This window comes from Salvia splendens, chromosome 16 (genome assembly GCF_004379255.2).
Source record: "Salvia splendens isolate huo1 chromosome 16, SspV2, whole genome shotgun sequence".
Lineage (NCBI taxonomy): Eukaryota > Viridiplantae > Streptophyta > Magnoliopsida > Lamiales > Lamiaceae > Salvia > Salvia splendens.
The window spans coordinates 21,025,096-21,042,018 of NC_056047.1; the positions used below are offsets into that span (position 1 = coordinate 21,025,096).

A 16,923-nucleotide genomic window follows, 5' to 3' on the forward strand; every position below is an offset into this window, starting at 1 on the left:
TATTTTATTTTAATTAAAATTATAAATATAATAAATTGTAGTCTAATAAAATTTGTTGAACTTAAATTAAAAATATCATTTAAAAAGGCAATCAAATTATTTTTTTTAGAAAGCCACATTTCGTGGCCCTCTTTGTTTTTGTTTAGTTTTGTTAATTTACCATTGCGGAGGGCCACAAGAGAGACACAAATGATGGCCGGGCCAACTTTGGTGGCCTTCAAGGGCCACCATTGTGGACACTCTTAACTCACTCACATTCACATATTTATACCTTTTCAATCCATTTCCATTATAGTATATTTTTTAAAAGTCATGCCGAGTCAAAGTCTGTCAACCACGGTGGAATTAGGGAGTACTATAACTCAATTTTATAGAGTATATTTAGCTCACATGATATGTGAAGGTTGCAACATAGTATAGTGAACTACACCTCATCTCACCTCACCTTACCTTACCTCACACATACATTCCCTCTCTGAAAGAAATTGCTGTAGATACGGTGATCGAGGCATTCTCTCTTTGTTGCCTTGTCTCTTTCACTCTATCCTCTGCCCCCTCGTGTAAAAAGAGGTATCAACACACGTACACTCTCTCTAACAACTTCTCAACATTTCTAGAGAGAAAAAAGAGAGAATGGATGTGAGGTGTGTGGAAGCAAGAATGATGAAGCCATCTTTCAAGAAAGTCCAAATTCTTTACTATCTTTCAAGAAATGGCCATCTCGACCACCCTCATTACATGGAAGTCACTCATCTTTTTCATCAACAACTTCGTTTAAAAGGTTTGTTATTTGGTTCAAATTTACTTATTTAATTTGATTTTGATGTCACATTTTTTCATGTGTTTGTAGATGTTATAGATCGCCTCACGGTTCTAAGGGGTAAGGCCATGCCTTCCCTCTACTCTTGGTCTTGCAAAAGGTAGTGTCACAAATTTAATTTGAACATATTAAAATTGGAATTTATAGTAATACTAGTTACATGTATGTAGGATATACAAGAATGGGTATGTGTGGAATGATTTGGCACAAAATGATGCTATTTATCCATGTGAAGGAGCTGAATATGTACTAAAAGGATCTGAATTAATTGAGGGCGCCACTGGTAATTGAATTAAATTAAATTAATCTCTTTCTCTTTTTAATGAAATTGCACCGATTGATGTCTAAGTTGTGGTGTTTATTGTGACTATAGAGAAATTGCGACATCTTCAAATTAGCAAAGTTCCACAAATCAATAACCAATACGATCGAGATGAGGAGGAAGAAGGATACACTAGCACCTTTACGCCGCGGTCGAGACGCTCGAGGGGGGTCTCGACCGACGAATTCAAGGCTCCGAAGGCTGAATTATTGTCGGAAACCAACTCCTTTTCGTCGCCACCATCGACCACGTCATCCTCCGTCTCTGAGAAGACGAACAATGAAGCGATAGGTGTCGAAAAAGGCAAGGATTTCGAAGATGTTGGCCACGAGCCATTGCTGAGCAGAAACTCTATGCTGCTCAGCCTCATTGCTTGCGGCAGCTCTGTCTCGTTCAGGAAGGCTGCGCCGCCGGAAGCGGCCCGAAGGAGCGGCGTCGGCGGCCTGCATAAAGGGGTTGTGAATCTTGTGATATGTCCTATGCTTTATTTTTTTAGAATTATTCCCTCCGCCCGCAACTAAATGTCCTATTTTTTCTTTTTCGTTCGTTCGTCAATAAATGTCTCATTTCACTTTTTCCTTTTTCGTCCGTCCAACAATTTCTTAAAACTCGTATCGTTAAAATTGGGACATTTATGGTTAATTTGATTTTATCTGGTTAGGTTGTATGCAAATCAGCGGTTAAGCTTGTCGTGGACGAGGACGAGGATGTAAAGATGATAGGTTTGATGTCGGAGAATCCGAGGTTTGGGAACTTGCAATCGGAGGAAAAGGAGTATTTCAGCAGTAGCATTGTGGAGGCAATCCCCATCGAAAAAGTTGAAGGATTGAAGAAATCATCATCTCATAATGAAGAAAAGTGAGTGTGTTTGATGTTTCTTATTTTAATGGCTATGATGCTTTTCTTTTCTAATTTAAAAAAAATATTTTTATCGGTAAATTAATTTAAATTTAAGCCAAAAAAAACTACATAATACTCTTGGGTAGACATTAACTGATTAACCTCTTTACTGATTGACTAATTCACACACACTTGATGTTTTTTTTTTGTTATTATTAGGGGAGGGGTATTTAGAGTTTGACTTGGGTCTTAGTAAACGTGCTAGAAAGGCAATTTGATACCATAATGATTATTGAAATCGTTAAGACAAGACAAACGTTTAAAAACAAAAGATTATTGAAATCGACGTGTCAAATTATTTGAGTATAGTTAAGTAGGTGTTAAAGTCAACTTTTAAGTGTTGTTGGTCATTATCTAATCTCTCTTTCTGCAGGCAAAATGCCAAATGAAAAAACCAAATTTGTAATACCAAGATAAATATATCAAAAGAGAAAAAGACATGCAACTTGTGATTTTTGCTATAGGTTGAAGTTGATTTTTTAGGCCCCATTGGATTCTTGACAAAATAGAGAATGTGATTTTCTTCAAAAAGTTTACTTTTTCCACGAATTCTTTTTTACTTTTAGGTAAATTTGTGTTTTTTGTTTCTTCACAAATTGTTACTCGTAGGTAGGAGGTGGCTTCAAAAAAAAGAGAGGAGTTATGTGCAAAATCATCAGATCTTAAATTCAAAATAACGCTAGTCCCTAGAGCTAGCCCGAACCAAACGAATTAGATCGTATTAAAAGTACTTTTTGGGGGTGTTCGGTTTATAAGATTGTATCCGAAATTAAATGTCTAGTGTGTTTGATTCATTATAGATTCAATCTCACGACTCAATCCTAGATGGATAATAACAGGATAATTAATTATAGCTTACCTCTTGTGACTAAAATAATCTCACAATTCAATCATAGATTATATCTTGTACTCCATCCGTCCCATAAAAATATGAACACTTTCCATTTTCATCCGTCCCACAAAAAATATGTGCATTCCATTTTTAGAAAGTTATATCAATTAAATAATGTAGGTCACACTATCATCTAACTCTATTTTAACTACTATTCTCCTCATCTCCCTTACTTTACCAATTTTATTTTAATTCTCGTACTATATCCATAACCCATATTTTTATGGAACAGAAGGAGTATTATTTTATCTTGAAAACCAAACACCACCTCTATGTTTCATCTTAGTTGAAACATATCTCTCTCTTTGTTAGTATTTTATTTTGAATATCTCTCTCTTGGTTAGTATTTTATTTTTTCTTTCTTATTTTTGTCCTCATGTCACTTAGTTTTAAAAACTCATTTCTTAATTTTTATACCAAATAAAATGCCCCAGCTAAGGTTGAATAGGGCTTTTAATATCTCAAACGAAGATGCATAAATTATCAAAATTGTATCATGGTAGGAGTAATAATTTTGTGTGGGATGATTTGATAATTAGGAGTGGCATGAGTGGGCTAGGAGAAGCAGCTGATGAGGAACAAGTGCAAAAGAAGGGGAGATGCATGCCAATGAAGAGGTCGTGCTATAGACAGCCCAAGAAATGAACCATTTATTCTCACAAAATTACTCACTTGTAATTTCGTTGTTTGCAACTCTATTGCAATTAGTTATGTCAGTATTTACCCAGATTATGTCATGTGCTTTTTTACCCAACTCATAAATTTTAAAGTTTCCTGGATTATTTAAGTAACTAGTGTAGTAGTGTACGATAGGTAGCGAAAGTGTGTATAGGTTGTGAAATTCGATCTCTCTTCCGTAAACTATTGCATAGAACCGGCTATATTACCTACTGTGAATGATGCTTACAACCAGTCTACTAAGTAGAAGAATTAGATTTATTATATACATTTAAATGTTTGAGAAATATCTGATAAATGCATAAAGAAACACAATGTAATAAAACTTCCACTTCTTTTTGCTTTGGGTTAAAAGTGGATTTTAGAGTTTATTCTATCAAAGCAAAATTCTATTCGTGCTAATTGCTCGAAACATGCTTTTCAATATACAACTTTAACAGTGTAACACTTGTGCGATTTAGTGACTTTATATGTAACACCCGACTTTTTCTATCCTTTTTAATCGTCACTCAAAGGACATCGTTTTTTTAAGACGATTTTTTTTCTTGCATTTGTTTCTTTTCGTCAATTAAATGAATAGTACTATGTGTTCTTCAGTCGATCAAAAAATATAATGTAGTACAATGTTAGGCGTATCAATTATCCATTCAAAAGAAATTTAATTTTCTTTATTTGAGCCCAATTTGGTTTGAGATTTGAGAAGCCTTTTTTCACCAAATTAATTTCTCTTGTGAGCTCAATAAGACAAATCCTTCATCAGTTATCCATTCAAAAGAATTTTAAATTTCTTTATTTGAGCCCAATTTGGTTGAGATTTGAGAAGCCTTTTTTTCCCCAAATTAATTTCTTGTGAGCTCTATAAGATAAATCCTTCCTCAATCCAGCGTGAATGTTCTCTTCCACCACATGATCATTTTACTTTTTTATCCCTTCAGATTCTCCCACTTTTCACTTGCAAGAGTTGAACCATGGAATTAATTGTTTGGGCCGATTAGTTAAAAGAAGGTAAAAGTATCATTGGGCTGTTTGTTTATTAAAGTTGGGTCTTTGTTTTTATTCTTTGGGCTGGAAGAGTAAGTAGAGAAGACATGGTTTTGTGATGTATTTTATGGTTTGGGCCGATGGATTCGAATAATGGAAAGGAGGTTGGACTGGAATTTAAATAGTTGGGCTGCAGCTGAATCAATTTATTTCTCGTGTTGTGGTTTATTAATAGACTTTTGGGGATGCGAACGGGCGGCCGCGAAAATCGAAAGGGAGATGAAGACGATATTTTAAAGTCACTGAAATTTTCTGAATTTCCTAGGAAAGATCGGAAGGTAAAATGAATATCATATAGGATGCATGTGTTGTTTATTAGATTTTTACTAAAGTATTGTGCTTTTAAGCATGTTATGTTCTTTTGCACTATATTTTAATACGGAAAGTAGAGTTAATGAAGTAAGCAATCAAGGTTGGCTTTCTTTTTAAATAAGGACTATGTCTTAAGTACATATTTTTTTATGTCAAAGGTGACATGGAGTATGTATTTATCATGTCGTGTTTTGATTTTGATGGAACCTATCTGAAGTAGCTTTTGCCATATATAGTTAATCGAATTCGAATCTGAGTATAGGGTGAGCCCTACTCAGGCTAGTGTACACTGATATTAGATCGTGAGCCATCTTTCCAGTTGGTTGTTCTAGTGACTTGGAATGTGACCACAACATTCCCTTTCATGTATAGTTCATATATGGATTGATGATGATGATAGATGGTTGCGCAACCAAGTTTAACGATGGAAATGATTTTAGTGTCTCGAGTTTTTCTAAAGTTAAAACCCCGAGGTTACTCAATGGTGGCATGATAAATATTTCTGAGCAAGTGCTTTCGGCATGAGTCCACTGAATGCATCAAGTAATCTGCCTGTGAGCAGTGACGACCATAGTGGGTGTTGAGCATAAAAGTGAAGAAGATCCCCAAATGCTCATGCTCAGAAGATGTCGTGTCTTCATACATGACATTATTCTACTCTCGAATGCTTCCGCTAGGACATTATTCCTTGTATGCCTTTATGTGAATGAATATTATCTTCTTCTGATTGTTGAACTACTGAGATTGATATTCAGATTTGCTTCACCTAAAATCCAGGTTTAGCACATTGTTTCATGCCCAAATAATTATTTTTTCCTCTCTTCCTAGCTTCTCCAATTAATCGCGATCAACCGAGTTTTCTATCATTAGAAAGTGCGGTTATTATATTATATGTACTCCCTCCGTCCACCAATAATCGTCTCATTTTGCCATTTTCATCCGTCGCGATCAATGACGGACCTAAGTGGGGTCGGCCGATGTTAGTATGCCTTGAATTTTTCTCCCAATTGGGATAGGATTATGTTTCCTAATTGGGATAGGCTTATTTTCCTAATTAGGATATGATCTCATGTGTGCCTATTTATATGTGAGTAGAGCACATAATTCTGTGATCGTGATCTTAAATCTGTAACAGCAGTCATAATATAATTTGTTCTCCGTTCTTGCCCGTGGACGTAGCCAATTGGCGAACCACGTAAATTCTGTGTCTCTTTACGTTCTTTCGTTTGTCGATTACACAATTACTCTATTTTGTCACAACAAACTGGTATCTAGAGCTTGGTTTTCGGACTAGGGTTTTGAATTCCGCATCTGTTAGGGTTTCCGTGTTAATCGATCAAGATGTCTGCTTTGAACGTGAAGGTCGACAAATTCACCGATAGAAATAGTTTTAGCTTATGGCAAATCAACATGCGATCTATGTTGAAACAACAGGGTTTGTGGGCGCCGCTCAAAACAAAGAAGGCAATGGAGGATTATGAGGAGTGGACAACCTTAGACGAAAAGGCCCACTCGACCATCATGTTGTGCCTGTCTGACGATGTTATCATCGAAGTTGCTGAGCAGGAGACTGTTGCCGCCCTTTGGACGAAGTTGGAGAGTCTATACATGACGAAGTCTCTAACCAACAAGTTGCTCCAGAAGCAATGTTTGTTTCGACTACGCATGCAGGAAGGTATGCCCCTTCGGGACCATCTGGAAAATTTGAACAAAATTTTGCTGGATTTGCGTAATGTTGATGTTAAAGTAGAAGATGAGGATGCTGCTTTAATTCTGCTAGTTTCTTTGCCCCAGTCGTACGAGAATTTCGTTGAGTCTTTTATGACTGGGAAAGAAACTCTTTCTTTGGAGGATGTTCGATCTGCTCTTCACATCAGAGAGGATCGTCAACAGGCAACGAGTACAGCCACATAAAATCTGGCATCTGGATTATCTGTTACGGGTAAGGGACAGAAGAAATTCGGACATAAGAAACAGAACTCCAAAAGTTTAAAAGGTCCTAAAGCCCTAAGTCAGATGACATTTGCATATATTGTACAGAACCAGGGCATTGGAAGATTGATTGTCCACAGATAAAGAAGAAATTAGGCAAGAAAAAGGATGCTAACGGTTCTGTGACTGTGGCAGAAGCTGATGACGCAAACTCGGAAGAAGAACTGGCCTTGGTTGCCGATGAACAACCACAATGTAATGATGTGTGGATTTTGGATTCTGGAGCATCGTATCATCTCTGTCCTCACAGGGAGTATTTCACCACTTATGAGCAGATAGATGGAGGCAATGTTACCATGGCCAACAATGTTGTTTGCAAGGTGGTTGGCATCGACTCAATCAAGATTAGGACGCATGATGGGGTCTTCTGCACCTTGAACGATGTTAGGCATGTTCCACAAATGACGAAGAATCTGATATCGCTGAGTACTCTTGACAGTAAGGGTCTCAGTTTCAAAGGTGAAAGTGGAGTAATGCATATTCTGAAATGTTCGAAGGTGGTTCTGACAGCTCAGAAACAAGGTACTTTGTATGTTCTGAGAGGTTCCATCGTGGCAAATTCTGCTGATATTGCATCATCCGAGGTTGCAACCAAGGATATGACCATGCCGTGGCATATGAGGCTCGGTCATATGGGAGAACGTGGCATGAGAATCATGTCAAATCATGATTTTCTTTCTGGCCATAAAGTGTAGAAACTTGATTTCTGCGAACACTGTGTATTTAGGAAGCTTCATCGCAACAAGTTTCCAAAGAAGGGTGTTCATCGAACGAAGGGGACACTTGACTACATTCATATGGATTGTTGGGGTCCCTCACGTGTTGAATCTGTTGGAGGACACAAGTATTTTGTGTCGATGATTGATGACTACTCGAGGATGACTTGGGTGTTTATGATGAAACATAAAGGTGAAGCATTCAAGAAGTTCAAAGAGTGGAAGACTCTGATTGAAAACCAGACAGGGAAGAAAATCAAGCGATTGAGAACAGATAACGGTCTGGAATTTTGTTCGTCTGAGTTCAACGAGTTCTGCAGGAGTGAAGGGATTGTTCGATATCACACTGTTAGACATACACCACAGCAGAATGGTGTGGCAGAACGCATGAATCAGACATTGTTGGAGAGGGCAAGATGCATGCTCTTTCATGTTGGTTTGACTAGGAAGTTTTGGGCAGAGGCAGTAAACACGACGTGTTATCTGACAACCGTGATCCTCACACTGGCTTTGACTGTAAGATACCTTACGAGGTATGGTCTAATGATATGCCTGCAGATTATTCTTCGCTTAGAGTTTTTGGTTGTACTGTTTATTATCATGTCAGTGAGGGTAAACTAGAACCGAGAGCTAAGAATGGTATATTTGTTGGTTATGGGAATGGAGTTAAGGGATACAGAATCTGATCACCTTCAGAGGATAGAATTATTCTCAATCGGAATGTGGTGTTTGATGAAAATTCTATGCTTAACTCTACTGTGAAGTCTAGTGTTGTAGAGGATTTGGAAGGTGTTGATAAACAGGTGGAGCTGCAAGTCACTCACGATGAGAGTGAATCACAAATCCAAGGTGGAGAAGATCAACACACTACTGCTGAAGCTACTACTGATACTTCTAGTTTTGATGTTCATCCAGAAGCTCGTCAGAGAAGCATTGCTATTGACAGAGCTAGGAGGACAGGTGTGAAGCCTCCGTTGAATTATGGCTTTGAGGACATGATGACATATGCACTACAAGTTGCCAGTGAGGTGGAAGATGAACCATCTACTGAAGAACCATCCACCTATAAGGAAGCTGTTTTGAGCAGTGAGCGTGTTAAATGGCTCGCTGCAATGGGAGAAGAGATGGAATCACTATGGAAGAATCTGACATGGGAGCTAGTCAAACGGCCTAAGGGGAGAAAGATTGTTACTTGCAAATGGATCTTCAAGAAGAAGGAAGGGACCACAGTAGATGAGGGTATTAGATACAAAGCTCGGCTAGTTGCAAGAGGGTTCACACAGAGGGAGGGGGTTGACTATAATGAGATTTTCTCGCCAGTGGCCAGACATACTTCCATCAGAGTGTTACTAGCGATGGTTGCACATTATGATCTAGAGCTTGAGCAACTAGACGTGAAGACAACTTTCCTACACGGATTGCTTGAAGAAGATACCTACATGACTCAGCCAGAGGGATTCGTGGTTCTTGGCAAGGAGGATTATGTTTGCAAGCTGAAGAAGTCTTTGTATGGACTAAAGCAGTCTCCGAGGCAATGGTATAAGAGATTTGACAGCTACATTGTCCAGCTAGGATACAACAGGAGTCCGTATGATTGTTGTGTGTATCATAACAAAGCTCATGATGGTTCTGTGATCTATCTCATTTTGTATGTAGATGATATGCTTATAGTTGCAAAGTCAAAATCCGAAATTCAGAAGTTAAAAGCTCATCTCAGTACTGAATTTGATATGAAGGATTTGGGTGCTGCAAAGAAAATCTTGGGTATGGAGATTTCTAGGGATAGAGAAAAGAAGAAGCTTTCTTTGTCACAGAAGAGCTATATTGAGAAGATTTTGTCAAGATTTGGCATGTCTACGTCAAAGGCTATTGATACTCCAAGTGCCATAAACATTCATCTGTCATCTGATCATGCACCGAAATCTGAAGCTGAGGAGGAGTACATGTCTCGAGTTCCATACTCTAATGCAGCATGGAGTTTGATGTACGCTATGGTCTGTACTAGACCAGACATAGCATAAGCTGTTAGTTTTGTCAGCAGGTTCATGGGACATCCGGGAAAGGAGCACTGGCAAGCCGTGAAGAGGATTTTCGCTACTTGAGAGGTGCATCTGATGTTGGTCTCATTTATGGAGGTGATACTCATTGTTCAGTGATTGGTTATTCTGATTATCACTATGCTGGAGATGTCGATAGTAGAAGATCTATGACCGGTTATGTTTTCACTCTTGGTGGTTCTGTTGTTAGTTGGAAAGCAACTTTGCAGGCTGCTATTACTTTGTCTACGACTGAAGCAGAGTATATGGCGTTGACAGAAGCTGCTAAAGAGGGGATATGGTTGAAAGGGCTAGTTGGTGATCATGGTTTAAATCAAGATCAAGCTGTTGTGTTATGCGATAGTCAGAGTGATATTTGTTTAGCCAAAGATCAAGTCCACCATGATAGGAATAAACATATTGATGTGAGGTATCATTTTCTGAAGAATGAGAAAAGAATTGAGGTGAAGAAAGTTGACACTGCTGATAATCCTGCCGATATGTTCACCAAGCCGGTCCCGCAGAGCAAGTTTCAACATTGTTTGGACTTGCTTAATGTCATGAGCTGTTAGTTGCCCATGGAGGGCAAATTTGAGGCAAGGATGAAGAAGTTTGTTTGTTTGGTATTATGATGATGTATTTGGAAGGAGGATTCAAGTCTGGAGATTTGTTAGTATGCCTTGAATTTGTCTCCTAATTGGGATATGATTATGTTTCCTAATTGGGATAGACTTATTTTCCTAATTAGGATATGATCTCATGTGTGCCTATTTATATGTGAGTAGAGCACATAATTCTGTGATCGTCATCTTAAATCTGTAACAACAGTCATAATATAATTTGTTCTCCGTTCTTGCCCGTGGACGTAGCCAATTGGCGAACCATGTAAATTTTGTGTCTCTTTACGTTCTTTCGTTTGTCGATTACACAATTGCTCTATTTTGTCAAAACAGCCGACCCTACCGCCGGTCCGTGAATACCTCCGCGAACCTCACAAAATCAGTCGTCGACCCAGCGCAGCATCAGCTCCGCCCTCACGCTTTGGCTGCTTCGTGTCCATGGAAGAGAAATGAGGAAGAGAATTAGAAGAAAAAAGATTAGGGGAGAGGTGAAATAGTTTCACCAAAAAGAAAAAAGCTTCATGAGAAAATTGATAAAGAAGAAAAATTGCAGTTCAAAAAAGACGAAGAAGAAAGCGGCGCACCACTGTAATTTTGTTTTAGTAAACCTAGGGAATTTTTTAATACAGTGTTATTTTATTTCTTTCTTTTAATTGTAAACTTAAATACTCCGTATTACTTTTAACATGCGTTTGCAGTTTGTTTGATTTAATTAATGTTTTATTAATAGTTCAAGTAAATTGAAAATGTGTAAAATATTAAAAATAATTGTCATTTAGTATGATTCATTAATTTGATTTGATATGACTTTTATTTTTATTTATAGTTAAATAACAATAATATTTGTACAAATTACAAATAAAATTAAATTATTGTATGATGTGTTTTTTTTATATTTGCAAAAATATGGATACTAGCATTATTTAATTACCGTGCTTAACAAAAATAATGCAATATTTTAATTTTATTAATATATACCCCGTATAATAATTATTTAAATATTATATTATATTATTAATTATTTTTTGACACCACGAGTTTGGTTTTCTGGGTCCGTCATTGGTCGCGATCAATTGGGTTTTCTATCCTTATATAGTGCAGTTGTGACATTATATGTACTCCCTCCCTCCGTCCACCAATAATCGTCCCATTTTGCTATTTTCTTCCATCCACTAACAAATGTCTCATTTGCTTTTTAACCAATTTTGATAATAGACCCCACATTCCTTATCTGGAACCAAGGGCTGACCCCTACCATCTCGGTGTTCATTTGAAGGTTATTGTTTCGTAGATTGCCAGTGGATGAGAAGTTACAAAGGAGGGGGATTGAGTTAGCATCTAGGTGTCAGTGTTGTCGGTCTCCTCATGTCGAGTCTCTCAGTCACGTCTTTTTCTTGAGTCAGTCGGTGATTTCTGCATGGGAGTATTTCGATGCCTGGTTTCCTTCCTCGCACACACCGATTCACACGAGCACTGATATTGCACTTAGACTAGGTCACTGGCGGAGGTCCTCCTTCCAGAGGGCACCCGCCTTGCATATTAGTTTTCTTGTTCCATGTTTGATTACTTGGTTTCTTTGGACGGAGAGGAACGGCTGCAAACATGGCGGTCGTCCCTTCAGTCACCCACATGTTATTTGGCAGGTCACTCATCACCTGCAAGTGCTTGTTCTAGCCGGCAGGATCACCCCGACACATTGGAGGGGATGCTCGCCGTCGGTTGATTTCATGCCTGACTCCCCCAGACAGAGGGTTCTGCGGTCACTCATGGTCTTATGGCATCCCCCTGATGCCCCGTGGGTGAAGCTGAACACTGATGGTGCCTTCTCTGCATCGACGCTGGAGGCGGGGGAGGGAGGATTGGTTCGAGGCCCGGATGGAGGCCTTCTACGGGCCTTCTGCTCTCCGATTACCACATCATCGAGCTTTGAGGCGGAGCTGTTGGCTCTGATTCGGGGTTTGGGGATGGCGATGAAGCTTTCGACCCACATTTGGATTGAGCTTGACTCAGCAGCTCTGGTTACCTTGTTGTCATCTGGACGACTTGGCTCTGCGGATATTAGACATCACATGGCTTTGATCCGGAGTATAACTGCTCAGCGGCATGTTCGGTTCTCACATATCTACAGAGAAGGGAACTGGGCTGCCGACTTTCTGGCAGGTAGGGGGCTCAGACCCCTGCCCTTACTTATTATGACCCAATCTCTGCGCCTCGGTATCTCAAGACGCTAGTTAGGATGGACCAGTTGGGATATCCTAACTTCCGTTTTCGACGTAGAGATGTGGGTTAATCTTGTTCTCATGATAGTTAGATTTATCTCAGTTATACTGCTTCCTTTTATTTATTTGGCCCTATTTTTTCCCTTGATAGCATTGAGGATCCCGGCTTGTGGGACCCCGGTCTGTTTTCTCATGTTCTTGCTTTGGATCTTTGTCACTTTTGGGCTAATGATCATGTTTTGGAACATTATATTTTGATCTTATTTACGGGTTGGGGTCTGCCTAAACCCCCGCCCACAAGGGCGTCTTTGATTAAAAAAAAAACTTTATTTTTCTTACATTGCAGCAAGATCTGCCCCTCCGTTGCCAACTTCGTTACGCCCCTACGGGCAATTTATTTTACTTACATTTCACTATAAAACTAATACTCCTATATAAAAGTACTACTTGCCTTCCACAAGTCACACTACTAGAAAAATTGCTTCTCACTACACTTTTTTTATCACACTTTATAAAAAGTGCCAGCATAGATGTACTATCTACACACTAGCTTTTTACTGCACTTTATAATATATTGTTACTGCACTTCAACATAAAAAGTGCCATCATAGATGTACTATCTACACACTACCTCTTACTACAGGTACCCGGTGTTGCACTTCATCAAGTGCCATTATAGATGAAGTGTCAGCACAATAATTTTCTAGTGACAATTTTAAGTGCCATTACAAGCCAATTTTCTAGTAGTGTCATTTTTATCCAATTTCTACTAGTTTTTCTTAAAACATGTGCCCATAATAAGAATGACAATTATTGTGGGACGGAAGAATTAATATTCCATTATTCATCTATTCATAAAAAAAAGAAAAGACCAAAGCAAAAGACAGTGTCATTAATCGCTAATTAATGACTTCACTGATAACCATGTAAGATCTAATCTTGTAATATTATTACTCATTAATGATTACTATCATTAATCACAGTAAACGAGTCAACCCAGATCTAACATGGGTACTCTCTTAAACTTGCTCTTCCTTTAAGTTAGCTTCCTCCCATCACATGCAATCTCAATTTAATGTTGCAACCAAATACCGAATCAAATTTAGAATTTCACAAAACATTGAAAAATCTAATTTAAAAATATTGTTATCTATATTTATAAATAACGACTGTGATGGTAAAAATAATTTCAAAAAGTTATTCCCCCGCCCCAGTTTAGGAGTCACAATTGAGTCCGGCATAGATTTTAAGAAAAGTAAAGAAGATTAGTAAAAAAAAGAAAGTGAAATGTAGGTCACATTTTTATATATAGAGTAATAAAATGTGAGTGGAATGTGGAGCTTATTACCATTTATGAAATATTCTAACTAGAAGTTCTAAAGCGAGATGGACTGAAATAGAAAATCGGACGGAGTGAACCACGTAGCACTAATCTCACTATACATGTGTTAGGTCTTAGATATCTGAAAATGGAGTATATGATAATGCAATTCAAGAGCTAGAAACAATTCATAATATTGTACTAAGAGAATCTTCCTTCAAGAGTTGCCTCTCATTCTCAAGCACAAGAGCTTAATTACATAGGTTGAGTCTCAATATATTTTATCAATAGATAAATTAATAAAAATTTAAAGATTATATCACTATGCGTTCGAACCCTAGAATTTGTATATCGAGTATTAACCACACTAGCACAATGTGAACTAACACACTATAAAATGATTTTTGACATTATGAATATTAAAACTGTTGTTCAATTTTAATCCTTCCATTTTACTCTTCATGGTAGAGTTACCAAATTAACATATCTTCACATACGATAACCAATGCACATCAATTATATAATCGAACTTACTCAATTGGAATAAAATTATTAGTAATACTCTCTCAGTCCATAAAAAATATTCTTATTTTATAACTTTCATGTCCATAAAAAATAGTTTTATTTCTAAAAATAGGAAATTTCTCTTCATACTTTATCCACTTTTTCTCCACTCACATGTTTTACTCGCCCACTTTTTCTCCCTATCATTTTACCTACTTTTTGCACTTCTCTCAAACTTTATCAATTTCATATTAAATCTTGTACGATCCACAAGATGAAACTATTTTTTGTGATAGGAGGAAATATTAGTTAGTCATAAAATTAGAAACCCCACCTGACACATGAAACCCCACATTACATAAATACACACACATTCACAATCCAATCCTCACTCTCACTCTCACTCTCACTCTCACTCTTCCAGCGTCACACATATAATTTGCAGAAATCCTTTGCTAAACAACCTCTGAAAATGGCGAGATTTTTGCTGATATTTGTTGCTGCTTGCTTCGTTCCGGCGATGGCGAACGCTCGCTTCGTGAGCGAGGCGTTCCATTTGCAGGGAAGTGTCTACTGCGACACCTGCCGCTGCGGCTACGAGACCGACGCCACCGAGTACATGGCCGGTCAGTAATCTCTCTCTGTCCAAAAAAATAGTCTCATTTGTGCATGATACATGTTTTAATGATAAATTGGTAAAGCAAGAGAAGATGAGCAAATATAGGTAATAAAGACAAATAAAGAGAAAAAATAGGTAAAGTATGAGATAGAGGGGAGAAAATTGGAAAAGTATAAAGAGAAACTTTTCATTTTTAGAAATAAGACTGTTTTTTTGTTGTTTTTGTGTATGTCCAAAATGGTAAAATGAGATTATTTTTTGTAAAGCAAAATGATAAAGCAAGAGAGGATGAGCAAATATAGGTAATAAAGACAAATAAAGAGAAAAAGTAGGTAAAGTATGAGACAGATGGGAGAAAATTGGAAAAGTATAAAGAGAAACTTTTCATTTTTAGAAATAAGACTGTTTTTTTGTTGTTTTTGTGTGTGTCCAAAATGGTAAAATGAGATTATTTTTTGTGGACGGAGGATAAGCCTTAACTGGGTGTGTTAACTTGCATTAATTGCTTCTTGTTTGGAGGAAATTTTGGGGGGTGTTTTGTTTCTATGTTTTAGTGATAGGATTTGTTCAACTGAGCTGGTCTTGTTTGCGTAAAATATTCTTCCTTTTCATCAATAAGTTTAAGAAACAATTTGCAAAAATGAGTGGTGCATAACCTATTCAAGCTTGATCCTTAATTAGTCAAGGAATATAATTTAAAAATCCATCTAATTCGCAGGTTATAATTATTCATGGATTGAAATAAGTTTAAAATCAAGGAATAGTTTCTTAAATTTTACTATTAACTACTACCATCACACAGTTAGATCAAGCTAATATTTAATAGAGCTTATATTGGGAAATAATATGATAAAGAAGTTCGGTTTCAATTACTTTGAAATTAATCTATTGGATTTCATAGATGCCACAAATAGTTAAAAAACTTACATATAAAAACAATTTAATCAAGTTGGAATAACATGTTTTGATGAAGTGAAACATAATTATTACTGCCGCCGTCGATCATTTATAGTCTCATTTTTACTCGGCATGAATTTAAGAAATTGTTTGATTTTATGAAAAAAAAATGAGAAAATGAGTTAATGGATGTGGACCCCGTTTTTAAATATTGATTTTATTTATAATAGAATACGAATATAATGATTTAGGTGAATGGTGGGGTCCTCTAACTTAGAATGGTCGAACATGGTGCAGGTGCCACTATTAGAATTGAGTGCCGCGGCAAGGACTCCGACAAGATCACCTTCACGACTGAGGCCGTGACCGGCCCTGACGGGCGTTGGAGCGTGGACGTGACGAGCGACCTCGGTGACGACACCTGTGATGCTGTCCTGGTGAAGAGCGCCAACCCAGAGTGTGCCACCCCGAACGCAGGGCGGGACCGTGCTCGCGTGATCCTCACCCGAAACAACGGCATGACCTCCAACATTCGTTACGCAAACAACATGGGATTCCTCAAGAGGACTCCATTGGCCAATTGCGCTCAGATCCTCCAGAAATACCAAGAAACAGAGGAGTCTTGAGAGATCTTTTCTCTTCTTGAATCATTTTAGAAACATCCTATGTTTTGTTATATGGTACTATTTGTATTAGAAGCTTAATTTTTGAGATAATGATTGATTGGGTTGTGTTATGTGTAATTTTGTGCAATAGTCACTCACTATTGTTGGCTAATGTAACTCCTTTCTAGCCCAATTTCCACACTCTGTTGTTATGGCACACTTGAAAATGTTTGTTTTACTAAAGGAATAAAATATCATTATCTCATTTTATACAAATAGTATGTAAAATTGTGGCAGAAACCAATCTAACCTCCTCGAATGGAAATAGTTAGTGGGCTTTCCTTAAAGCCCATAAGCAAATAATTAGTGGGCTTTCCTTGAAGTCGCAAGTGACTTTGGATCGATCGTATAGATTATCTACATCTATCT

General features: G+C 37.6%; 3 protein-coding genes across 3 annotated transcripts; all 3 read left to right on the forward strand.

Moving 5' to 3' along the window:
• The first annotated feature begins 434 nt into the window (after window positions 1–434).
• LOC121771233 (protein SOSEKI 2-like) lies at window positions 435–3,584 on the forward strand. Its single transcript, XM_042168010.1, has 6 exons — window positions 435–781; window positions 851–920; window positions 991–1,103; window positions 1,194–1,597; window positions 1,804–2,000; window positions 3,474–3,584. Exons 1-6 carry the CDS (start codon window positions 634–636, stop codon window positions 3,577–3,579), a joined length of 1,038 nt encoding a protein of 345 aa, XP_042023944.1. The 5' UTR covers window positions 435–633; the 3' UTR covers window positions 3,580–3,584.
• Window positions 3,585–12,095: 8,511 nt separating this feature from the next.
• Window positions 12,096–12,560, forward strand: LOC121770336. Its single transcript, XM_042167085.1, has one exon. The coding sequence runs from the start codon at window positions 12,096–12,098 to the stop codon at window positions 12,558–12,560; it is 465 nt and encodes a 154-aa protein (XP_042023019.1).
• A 2,206-nt stretch (window positions 12,561–14,766) lies between these two features.
• On the forward strand, window positions 14,767–16,696 carry LOC121771235 (protein DOWNSTREAM OF FLC-like). The gene is made up of 2 exons (XM_042168013.1): window positions 14,767–14,999; window positions 16,187–16,696. The coding sequence occupies exons 1-2, from the start codon at window positions 14,846–14,848 to the stop codon at window positions 16,513–16,515; spliced, it is 483 nt and encodes a 160-aa protein (XP_042023947.1). The 5' UTR covers window positions 14,767–14,845; the 3' UTR covers window positions 16,516–16,696.
• Window positions 16,697–16,923: the final 227 nt, after the last annotated feature.